General features: G+C 41.7%; 1 protein-coding gene across 4 annotated transcripts in view; it reads left to right on the forward strand.

The window, feature by feature from the left end:
- The first annotated feature begins 4,690 nt into the window (after window positions 1-4,690).
- The window catches only part of cop1 (COP1 E3 ubiquitin ligase), a 149,915-nt gene continuing 142,534 nt past the window's right edge, over window positions 4,691-12,071 (forward strand). For 3 of the 4 annotated variants that reach the window (XM_072274390.1, XM_072274391.1, XM_072274392.1), the window contains exon 1: window positions 4,691-4,961. In XM_072274390.1, the coding sequence (XP_072130491.1) occupies window positions 4,756-4,961 (206 nt within the window). In that variant the 5' untranslated portion in view covers window positions 4,691-4,755. The remainder of the gene's footprint in view (window positions 4,962-12,071) is intronic. The other variant, XM_072274393.1, reaches the window with a different exon arrangement.

A 12,071-nucleotide genomic window follows, 5' to 3' on the forward strand; every position in this document is an offset into this window, starting at 1 on the left:
CATTTTCAAAATAATATCCTACTGGTACTTTTTCAATTTCACTATCTGGAAGAGCTTGTTCTTTCAATTTAACTATCTCATGATCTCTACCCTGCTCTGCTATCATCTCCTTCCGAGATAAAGACAAATCTTTCTGGTCAGACTTACCACCAAAATCCTGATCAAACAATGTAGGTAAGAAAGTTTCTGATACATCCTCAAAATTCGAATCTTGATTTGAACAATCATGGGTAACAACCTCAACCTGTATATCAGTCTTTTTAGCCATAGCTCTTGTTACAGCACAGGAAGAATCTGTGTTAGAATCCCTCTGTGGTTCCTCAGAATTTGAATTTATTGTCAAATGCACTTCAGGAAAAACTTGTCCACCTGCTAAATCACTCCCTAACAAAAGAGAAACATCATTCACAGGTAAACTGGATTGTAGTACTACTTTAACAACCCCTGTAACTAATCCTGACCTTAAATTTACTCTATGTAAATGTACTGGCATAAGGGCACTCCCAACTCCTCTTATATAATTTACCTCAGCAATGTCAGATTCATCACTAAACTTTAGCACACTGTCTAATATTAGTGATTGTGAAGCTCCAGTATCTCTAAGTATCCTTATTGGTACTGAATTGGATCCTTCTTTCAAGGATACAAGTCCTTCTGTTATAAAATTTCATATCCCCTCTTAACTTGGTCAGACTCTGACACATCTTCATTAATATTTTCTGAACCCTGTGGCTTTACAGGTTTTTCAATATGCTGCACACAAGCATCTGGGGCCACTTCTTTCTCTTTCCTTTTCAATCGAAAGCAATTAGCTACTACATGTCCAGGTTTCTTACAATAATTACAAATAATACCAAAATGTCTTTCCTTCACGTCTCCCTTCATCCTTACTTTTCCCACTAACTTCAGGTTTAATTTCTGGTTTACCTTGACTCTTTGTGCTATTTTTCCTTTTAAAAGTTTTACCTGGAGAAAATTTATTCTTATGAATTAAATATACTCATCAGCTAATTTAGCAACCTCCTGCAATGTAGCAGTGTCCCGTTCATTTAAGTATGTTCTCACTTCAACAGTAATGCTTCTTTTAAATTCCTCCTGCAAAATCAACTCTTTTAATTTATTATACTCCCCATTCACATTTTTAGAGGAAACCCATTTCTCAAAACAGATTTCTCATAGACAAATTCCACATAAGTTTTTTCCACAGATTTCTTCAAATTTCTGAATCTTTCTCTATACGCTTCCGGAACCATCTCATATGCCTTTAATATATGCTGCTTAACAATATCATAATCCAGTGCTTGATCAGCATTTAAAGCTGTATAAACTTGTTGTGCCTTGCCTTTAATTACACTTTGTAACATCACTGGCCATTGCTCTTTCGGCCACTTTAAACTTAGAGCAACAGTTTTGAAATGCTGGAAGTATTTGTCCACTTCAGCTTCATTAAATGGAGGAGCCAAAATAACCACACGACTAGCAATAAACTGTTTCGTAGAACCAGAAGACTAATTCCCGGACTTTAATTTCTGCATCTCTAGCTCAAATTTCCTCTGGTTTTCAGCTTCTCTTTCTTCAAATTCCCTTATTTTATTAGCCTCTCTTTCAGCCATTTCTGCTTTAAATCTTTCAAACTTTAACTGTTCAAGATGTAACTGCATTTCCAGATTACTCATTGGAATCCTATCTAACACCTCCTCATCAAACAGTTTCAAAGTTATATAATGCTCAGCGATTTTTCTTTGTATGAAAGCCTTGGTGGAATTCTTTGTAATTCCTTTAATATCCAACCTCCTAGCAATCTCCAATACCTCAGGATTTCTCGCATTCTCTAAAGACCCCGCGTCAGGCGTGTCCATAAACCTATTAATAGTCATTGTTGCCGAATACCACTCATACACCAATCAAACAAAAAAAAACTAGTAGTTCCCTTTTCCAAATAAAAATGGCAATTACCAGCACTTAAACTCAAAATCGGAACATCTCCCGCGAGCCCCCACAGATTATGTTACGTAACCGGTAACAATGAATATCAATCGAGACAGTTTATATAAAAACAACCAAACATTTATTAAACACGGATAAACGATAAAAAAACAAACAAAAACCTTAACCAGAAGTTAACCGTTATGCAGCTGTTCAACAAATAGTCACTCGGCACTGATTCTTAAGACGTTAAATGCGAAAACAGTTCTTAAAGTGGTAAAGTCAGATATGGTTCTTAAAATGGTAAATTCGAAAGTCCAACAGATTTATACGTTCAATTGGGAGAGACTTCTCTGGAGAAGGATTTCTTCATAGAAGCGACTTTCCTGCTGGTTCTGTCCACAGGATTCACGATGCCGAAAATAAACAGTTTAATACAACTGACTGTAAATTCTTCTAGAGAGCAAATCCTGCATGAACTCCTTGCTCTATGGCAAGAGTTATCATCGATGCAGGTCACTACTCCTTCAACAAAGACTCAATAAGGTCGATCCTTTGTTAAACTGCCGAACGATACTGACTCCTCTCAATCCTTCAGGTCCTGTACTTTGATAAAGTCTTCACTCTCCCTTCTACTGCTGGAATAAGGTACATCAGCACATCTAACCAAAAATTTCCAGGCCAATAATATTGTACCTTGCAACAGAACATAACAACCGTTTTAAAAATGAAACTGCGTCATAAAAACAAATACGCAACAGAAACAGAGATACAGTACGTTCTAGCTGGAAATCTAAAAACTAAAAAATAACTGTGTCATCTGGGGTCTTCCCTTATATACCCGTGGTGCACGTCATCACGTGATCTCACATCGGCGGGAAAATTACATCAGGTGACCTCCAAAAGACCATTACATCATTCTCACAAAAAAAAACACAGATCTCCTTGAGGCATGTAACACCTCCCTCCAAAAAAATTTGGTCTCTTAAAGAACAAAATTTTAACAACTTATACAAAAAAAAAGAAAAAATCTCCTTGAGGCATGTAACATTGGGAATCCTTGTGCAGACCAACCTAAAGGTTAACTTGCAGGTAGAGTTAGTGGTGAGGAAGGCAAATGCAATTTTAGCAATCATCTCAAGAGGTCTAGCATATAAGAACAGGGATGTGATGCTGAGGCTTTATAAGGCCTCACCTTAAGTATTCTTCTGTTGGGCCTAGGATAGATCTTCTGAGAAGCTGACACTCAGCTTGAAGCTGCTCACCCTTACCATTGCTAACTCCTCAATGAACACTGTTGTGTTCTTCACACTTAAGTATTGTGAACAGTTTTGGGCTCCTCATCTAAGAAAAGATGTGCTGGCATTGGGGAGGGTCCAGAGGAGATTCACAAGGACGATTCCGAGAATGGTTATCATATGAGGAATATTTGATAGCTCTGGGTCTGTACTCGATGAAGAATAAGGGGGGATCTCATTGAAACTTTTCGTATGTTGGAAGGCCTAGACAGAGTAGATGTGGAAAGTATGTTTCTCGTGGTGGGGCAGTCTAAGACAAGAGGGCACAGCCTCAGGATAGAAGAGCGTCCATTCAAAACAAAAATGCTGAGCAATTTCTTTAGCCAGAGTGTGGTGAATTTGTGGAATTTATTACCAGAGACAGCTGTGGAGGCCCAGTTGTTGGGTGTATTTAAGGCAGAGTTTGATAGGTTCTTTATTGGTTATGGCATCAAAGGTTATGGGGAGAAGGCTGGGGAGTGGGGCTGAGGAGGGGTAAAGAAGCATTAGCCATGATTGAATGGCCCAAATCTGCTCCCATGTCTTATGTCACCAATAACTAGAAAATACGTACAGATGTACTGGGGAGGGTATTCTGATTTATTGTATCACTGTCAAGTATGGAAGCTGCTACATAATAAGAAAAAAAGCTTCAGGGGGTTTCATCTAGCTTTATCGTGGGCATTCGCCTCCCTCCATCAAGGACACCTTCAAAGGGCGACGCCTCAAAACGGAAGCATCCATTTTTAGCGACCCCCATCTGCCAAGTTATGCCCTCTTATTACTATCATCAAGAAAGAAGTACAGTACACGACCCTGAAGACGCGCACGCAATGTTTTAGGAACAGCTTCTCTCTTTCCGCCATTAGATCTCTGAATGATCTACGAACGCTACCTCATTTTGCTCTCTTTTTGCACTATGTATTGATCATTTTATGTATTGCACCGCTTCCGCAAAACCACACATTTCACGACGTACGTCAGTGATAATAAGCCTGATTCTAATAGATGCTCGCTTGTAAGTGGCAAAGACGAGGCAGAATCATTGGCAACGGCATCGCTCGAAGTGACTCGACGTCCACATCTCGGTCTCCCGAGGTCTGTCTAATTTCAGAGGCGAGTTATTAAGGCCGAGAAGACAGCAGAAAAGCCAGAGGTGCTAAGATCTTACTGTCCTGCACGGACAGCGCCTCCGCCCTCACCCCAGAAGATTCAGTAAGAGCTTCTGCTCTTTCCATTTTTTTGTGGTTATTGGATATAGTCGTACCTCTGCAGCAAATCTGGGGGCACAGACCTGACCCCCACCTACATTTATCTTGCCCCGCCCATATAACGCTGCATTCTTCGCCCAGTTCTCGTTCTACACTGGCCAGGACCGCTCCTGGTAAGTCCTGCCCACAGCAGACACCACCGAGCCCACACATTCCCTCCCACCTCCATCTCCTGCCCTTCCTGCTTCACCACTTCCGGACATGGACTACGACTCCCAGGATGCCGTGCACTCACCTTCCGGCGGTTGGCGGTGTTGTGCGTGCTGTGCCCGAGCGCGGACATGGCGAGTAACCGCCACAGCTCGAGCCCACAGCCCGGGACCGGTACTGGGCCTGGCTCGGTGGGCGGCGCCTCTGCTCCCGGCTCGGCCCCCGCCCCGGGCAGCAGCCGCGGTCCCGGCAAGGCGCCTGCCTCTGGCAGCAAGAAGCGGCCGCTCCTCAATGGCCTAGTGAACTCGTACGAGGACAAGAACAGCGACTTCGTGTGGTGAGGCGTGGAGGGCATGGGGATGGGGACTAATTGGGGAGAGAGGGAGGGGGGCGAGCGTGAGGAGACAAGACTCCTCTCCGGCACTGGGCGACTCGAGCCTGGCTTGTTGCCCCGGCCCTTGGCATTAGACTTCGGGTTGCGGTATCAGTCCCACACCTACTTATGGGCCGCATGAGACTCCCCGGCTTGGGAGTCAGCCTCACCCCGCAGCGACGACTAAGGGGAAGGAGGAAGGTCCGAGCCGGTATGTAAGAGCAGCTCCGTCTCTTGTCTGCCCACGCCTCGGACACTAAGGGTTGTCTGCTGGCGGCTTAGCGGAGCATCCCCGGCCTCACTGTGGATCATGTTTAGTAATCACTGTCTAGTTCCCGGTGCAGTGGATGAGCAGGCAGAGGGTTTGTGTTGACCAGACACCTGGGCAAGTTTGGACAGCAAATGCTGCTGAGGAGATGCAGTGATCAAGACTTTTGTTTGGCGAGGGTATGAACTGAAACATATCTGAGAGGTCGGTGGTTGCACAGACTGTCACATTTCTAAACGTATATGGATCAACGTGAAGAGCCATTGGGCCTTTTACTATGTTACAGAGTCATAGAGCAGTACATTATGAATGTAGAGACCTCGGCCCTTTGGGTCCATGGTCACGAGTCCCACCCACCTCGTCCAAATTTCCTGTTTTGGTCCATACTCCTCCCTGCCTCCCCTTCATGTACTAGTCCAACTCGTTCTTAAATGATACTTCCCGTGGCAGCTCATTCCATATATCACATATTGCCTTTTAAATGTTTCCCCGCTCACCCTCAATCTATTTCCTTTAGTTTTCAACTCCTCCAGCCTGGGGAAAAGATTGTTACCATGAACCTCTTTTAAGCCCTTCATAGCTTTAAACATTTCTATAAGTTTGTCCCTCATTCTCTACGCACCAAAGAAGAAAGACCTAGCCTGGCCAGCCTCTCCCTATTACTCAGGCTGTGGAGTCCTGGGACATCCTTGTAAATTTTTCCGTACTTTCTAGTTTAACCCCATCTTTCCTATAACAACATGACAAAATTCCGTGCAAAATTCTATAAATTATATAACTGCAAAATAATGTCCCAACTTTTATATTCACTGCCCTTGCTGATGAAAGCCAGCATGCTGAATATTTTTTTTTAACATTATCTGTGATGCTTTCCATTAGTCAAACTTGCTGATCAAGCCCCGTGGCTTTGCAATCAAATAACTTCTATAAAGAGTCATCAGTTCACCATTCTAATCATTTTTATATGCAAGGAATACCTATCACTCTGGCAAGTCACCAGTGTCCATTCCATGTAACAACTTTCAACCACCACCCTAAGCTTCCAGTCTCAAAGTTAATTTTCAAAGTGCCTAGCTAACTCCAGCTGGATTCCATGGGATCTAACCTTCCAGAGCAGCCTACTGTGCAGGGCCTTGAAGGCTTTGCCAAACTTCAAATGATATTAGTTTATTATTGTCACATATACCATTACCAACTCTCGTTGACATTGAGGTGGTTGTCATGAAGCGGTTTCTCCTTCCTGTGCGTAAACTCACTGTTATTTGAGATGTGTTCCACTATAGTGTTATTACCTGCAAACTTGCAGATGGAGTTGGAGCAGAATGTGGCTGCACGCTCATATCAGTGGGAGTAGAGTAGGGGTCTGAGGACTTAATCTTGTGTAGCACCAGTATTTAGAATAATTGTGACAAGGTGTCGCTGCTTACCTTTACTGACTGTAGACTGTACTTTAGAAAATCAAGCATCCATTTGCAGAACGCAAACACGAGGAAATCTGCAGATGGTGGAATTTCAAGCAACACACATAAAAGTTGCTGGTGAACGCAGCAGGCCAGGCAGCATCTCTAGGAAGAGGTACAGTCGATGTTTTGGACCGAGACCCTTCGTCAGGACTAACTGAAAGAAGTAACAATGTGAAAGAAGGACTAACTACTTTCAGTTAGTCCTGACGAAGGGTCTCGGCCCGAAACGTCGACTGTACCTCTTCCTAGAGATGCTGCCTGGCCTGCTGTGTTCACCAGCAACTTTTATGTGTGTTGCATCCATTTGCAGAAGTCGACATTAACTTCCTGAGTCAGAGGTTTGGTGAGTTTACTCGTGATAGACAGCATGCACTGTTCTGCCCTCATATTTCTTTTTTTTCATTCTTTTAAAAGCTCTAAAAGATGTATCAAGCAAGACTTCCGTGCACAACGCCTTTGCTAACTCCTAATCATACTTCGTCTATATGCTGGTTGATTCTGTCGCTCACCACTACTGATATTAGGCTAATTGCCTTTTAGTTATTTGGCTTGTCATGCTGTCCTTCTTAATGTCATTACTCCAAGAAGGAAGGAAAACAAAAGACAGGAAATTATAGGCCAGTTAGCCTGACTTCAGTGATTGGCAAGATGTTAGAATCCATTATTAAGGATGAAGTCTCAAGGTACTTGGAGGTGCATGATCGATGAGTCTGAAGTCAGCATGGGAAAATCTTGTTTGTCAATCTGTTGGAAATCTTTGAGGAAATTACAGACAGAATAGACAAAGGAGACTCAGTGGATGTTGTTTACTTGGATTTTTAAAAGGCCTTGAACAATATGCCGTGCATGAGGCTGTTAAAATAAGAGCCCAACTTTACAGGAAAGATGCTAGCACGGACAGAGGATTGGCTGACTGGCAAAAGGCAGAATGTGAACAAAGGGGCCTGTCTGGTTGCTTGCTGGTATCTGGTGATCCATAGGGCTTAGTGTTGTGCCCACTACTTTTCTCTCGGTGGCCACTTTATTGTGGCCTCCAGATGCTCCAGTTTCTTCTTGCATTCTAAATATGTATGGATTAGTGGGTTAATTGTCGCATGGATGTAATTGGGCAATGCAGGGTTGTTGAGTCAGAAGCGCCTGTTACCGTGCTGAATCTTTCAATGAATAAAATAGTTTCAAATACCCCAACGAGTTGGTTGATTGGGTGGCCTTGCCTTTTGTTAGAAATATTATCCTGTAATGTGCTTTACCTTGTTTACTGAATCCCTGTTTTGTTCTTTGTTTTAGTCAATAACCCATTATTGATCAATAAAAAGATGTACAATCAGTGGCTACTTTATTAGGTACACTTGTACACCTTATTAATGTAAATATCTAATCAGCCAGTCAAGTGGCAGCAACTCAATGTGTAAAAGCATGCATGCATGCATGGTCAAGAGATTCATTTGTTGCTCAGACCAAGTATTACAATGGGGAAGAAATAAGATCTAAGTGACTTTGACTGTGGAATGATTGTTGGTGCCAGATGGGGTGGTTCGAGTGTCTCAGAAACTGCTGATTTCATGTACAACAGTATCCAGAGTTTACAGAGAATAGTGCAAAGAACACAAAACATCCAGTGATTGTTAGTTCTTTGGGTGAAAATGCCTGATATCTAAGGAAGGATGTGCTGGCATTGGAGAGGGTCCAGAGGAGGTTTATGAGAATGATCGTTGAATGAAAGATTAATGTATGTGGAATGTTTAATTGCTCTGGGCGTGTACTTGAGTTCAGAATTGGGGGTGTGGGGTGCGGTGAAAATCTTATTGAAGCCTACCCAATATTGAGAGGCCATGATAGAGTGGACATAGAGATGAAACATAGAAACATAGAAAACATACAGCACAATACAGGCCCTTCAGCCCCCAAAGCTGTGCTGAACATGTCCCTAGTTTAGAACTACCTGGGTTTTACCCATAGCCCTCTATTTTTCAAAGTTCCATGTAGCCATCCAGGAGTCTCTTAAAAGACCCTTTTGTTTCTGCCTCCGCCACTGCCCCCGGCAACCCATTCCACGCCCTCACCACTCTCTGCATTTTTAAAAAAAAAACTTACCCCGATATCTTTAAACTTCCTGTACTGGGAGAGGTTAGGACCAGAAAGCACATCCGCACAATAGAATGATGACCATTTAGAAAAGAGGTGAGAAGGAGTTTCTGTTGTCTGAATGTGGTGAATCTGTGGAATTCATTATCACAAATGGCTGTGGAGGCTAAGTCATTTGGTATAGTTAAAGTGCAGGTTAGTTGTTTCTCTTATCTGAGCAACCATGATTTCCTCCTCAGTAAACACAGAAATATTCATTAAAAATTGTACACATCTCCTATAGCTTGAGACATAGGCAGCCCTACTAGGGGATCTCCTCTCCCCCTAGCAACCATTTTACTCATAATATAGCTAAGGTTCTTTCGGGATTTTCCTTAACCTCACTTGCCAGATTTCACTCTTAATGTAGTCTTAATCTTTTTATAGTCATCAGGGGATTCATTCGTTCTTAACCTCCTAAATCCAATGTATGCTTCCTTTTTCTTGTCCAGCGCCTCAATATCTCTCATAAACCAGCATTCCTGATGTTTGCTAGATTTATCCTTCATCCTAACAGGAACATCCTACCCTGGACTCGGATATCTCACTCTTAAAAGGTTGCTCTTTGTTCCTATCCCCTCTATTGGGTTCCCCAAAGCGACATCTATTAGTTCCTGCCTAGTTCCCTTAAAATTGGGATCCTAACCCGTAGATCTACCTGCAGGATAGTGTTCAGAGATTTATTACTGCAACCACAAGTCTTGATATGATTTCTTGAACCTCAGCTTTAGCTCAGTCATTTTGTAGTGAGATTAGTCCTATTTCCATCCTTCCTGTTAATTCTTCATTATCAATGTTTGGGAATGGATTTATTACCTAATCTGGAATTTGGATTGAGAGAAGATGCTTTAATCTCTAACATGTCTTTATGCAGCTCACCTAGGTGGACACAATAAATTTGAAGATGATCAAGTGTTTTTCTTTCTCTTCCACCTCTGGCTCGGAAATGGGAAAAGGTCGCGATGGCCATAGGAATATAGAAAACAGTGGATTTGATTTTGATAAGATTCACACAATTTCTTTGAAGATGATTTCATTAAATTTTGTGAATAATTCTGACAAATAAGCAATGTCATGCCTAAAAATCTTCAATTGATTGTAAAATGAAGCATTTCAGTCTTCAAAGTTTATTTTCACTGTTTCAGAAAGCGCATAAAAGCATCACAGGCATTTTCCTTTTGAGAGCCATCTGACTTCTGTATGCAACAGCAAGAGTTCAAACTGTTCATCATTCTCAACACAAAAGTTTTGAAATAATCGAATTCAGAGCATGGACTTGATTTTGTTTATCGCCATGATAACAGTATTTAATTATTTGTGCAGCCGATCACTTAGATATTTTTCAAAAAGATGTTGTGCATTGCATAGTGAATAATAGATATGTTGTGTACAGATTTTTTTCAAGAAAATAATCACCCCATCCCATCTTGTCATTGATGGTACCCCATCCGTTGCATAAGCAGCAATGTTGGTGAACAGATTGTTGTTCTCTTTGGGGAAAAATTGTTCAGCATCTTGAAATATTGACTTCTCTTTCCGACCTGTTTCTCGTCCCTTTGCAAATAAAAACTCTTGAACCATACTTTTATCATTTATGAAGCGAATATAACCAAGAAGAAAGATTCATTGCCTAACAAATTTGACTCATCCAACTGCAGACCAAATTCTGTTGTCCTAAGTATGTTGCACAATGTGTCTTCCACATTCTTAGATATTTCATTTACTTGTCTTTGAACAGAGGTATTGCTGAGCAGAATCGCTTTAATTATTTGATCTGGTGATTTATGCAAAACTGTACTCAGAACCTCCCTTACTGTTGACAGAATCAGTTCTTCTCCATGTGTGGCTTTCCGGATTTAGTAATAAACAGTGAGCTGTTGTATGAAGCCCACAAACCATCACTGTTTTGTTGTTAAGGGCTGGCAAACAACTTTTGAAGTGTTTGCTGTTTCTGTAAGTTTTCACAAAGTGGCTGAAAATAAGACAGGATCTTGTTTGCTTTATCTGAGTAATGTTCAATGAACCTGGGCGGTTTCATTGCCTCATTTGAAAGCATTTTCACACAACAGGCGCATTTTGCATGTTAATTGCTTGGTGCTGGTATAAATTCATATTTCAGATACTGCATACTCTACTGTCTACACTTCTATTTCATTTGGTCTGCTTTTGCCTTTTTCATTATGGATCAGTGACTACAGTCAATTGCATTTTATTTAATTCCAACCTGAAGTATTGCGATTAATAAAGGGGAAAGTTAAGATGTCATAAATCAGGCAAAACATGACTGGGGTGGCAATATTGCCCACTTGGAAAACCACTGCTCTATATTTTGACTCAAGAAACTTCCCTGGACACATTAACAAATTCCACCCAATTTGGGCCCTTGACACCCTGACTAGTCAATACTGCAGAAATTGAAATCTCTGATTAATAAAAATTGTTTTATTCTTACATTGCTGAGCAATATCTTTGTGCATCTGCTCCTCAATTCCCACTGGCAATTCTACACTGGAGTAACCTTTTGTTTCTAACTTCTATGCTTATGACCTCACTAGGCGATTCCATAAGAATGTCATTTCTAAGCAGTGCAGTTATGTCCTCCCTTATCAAAAGGCAACACCACTTCTTCACTTGCCTGTACCTCTGTCATGCCTGTAGCATCTGTGTCCTGGATTATTGAGCTGCCAAATCTGCCCTTGTCTCGGGTACATTTCTGTTATGGCTATAACATCCCAGTCCTCAGCTGATCAACCCTCTGGTTTTTAAGCCTTGCGTGCTAAACTTAATGCACTAAGTTAAGTGCAGTTTAACTGAGTATTCCTTTTCCTGCCTTTTACTATGCCCTTCACTATACTATTTTCTAAACTTGTTCTCGCTGCTTTATCCCATGACTTATTTTTGCTGTGAGTCCTATCCCCCATGACAACCTAGTTTAAATCCTTCCATGTAGCATTAGCAAATTTTTCTGCATGGATCGAGTGCAACTTGTCCCTCTGCCCTAGAAGAGATCCCAGTTATTCAAGAACCTGAATCCCTGTCCCAGCTTCTCAGCTAAAATTCATTTGACCTATCCTTCTGTATCTGACCTCACAAGCACATGGTACTGGGAGTAATCCGGAGATCACCAACCTCAAGGTCCTGCTACTTCTGACTGAATTCCCTATAGTCATTCTGTATGATCATCCCTGCTCTGCCTATCTTGTTTGTAATGTGCGATAA

This window comes from Mobula birostris, chromosome 12 (assembly GCF_030028105.1).
Source record: "Mobula birostris isolate sMobBir1 chromosome 12, sMobBir1.hap1, whole genome shotgun sequence".
In the NCBI taxonomy this organism is placed as follows: Eukaryota; Metazoa; Chordata; class Chondrichthyes; order Myliobatiformes; family Myliobatidae; genus Mobula; species Mobula birostris.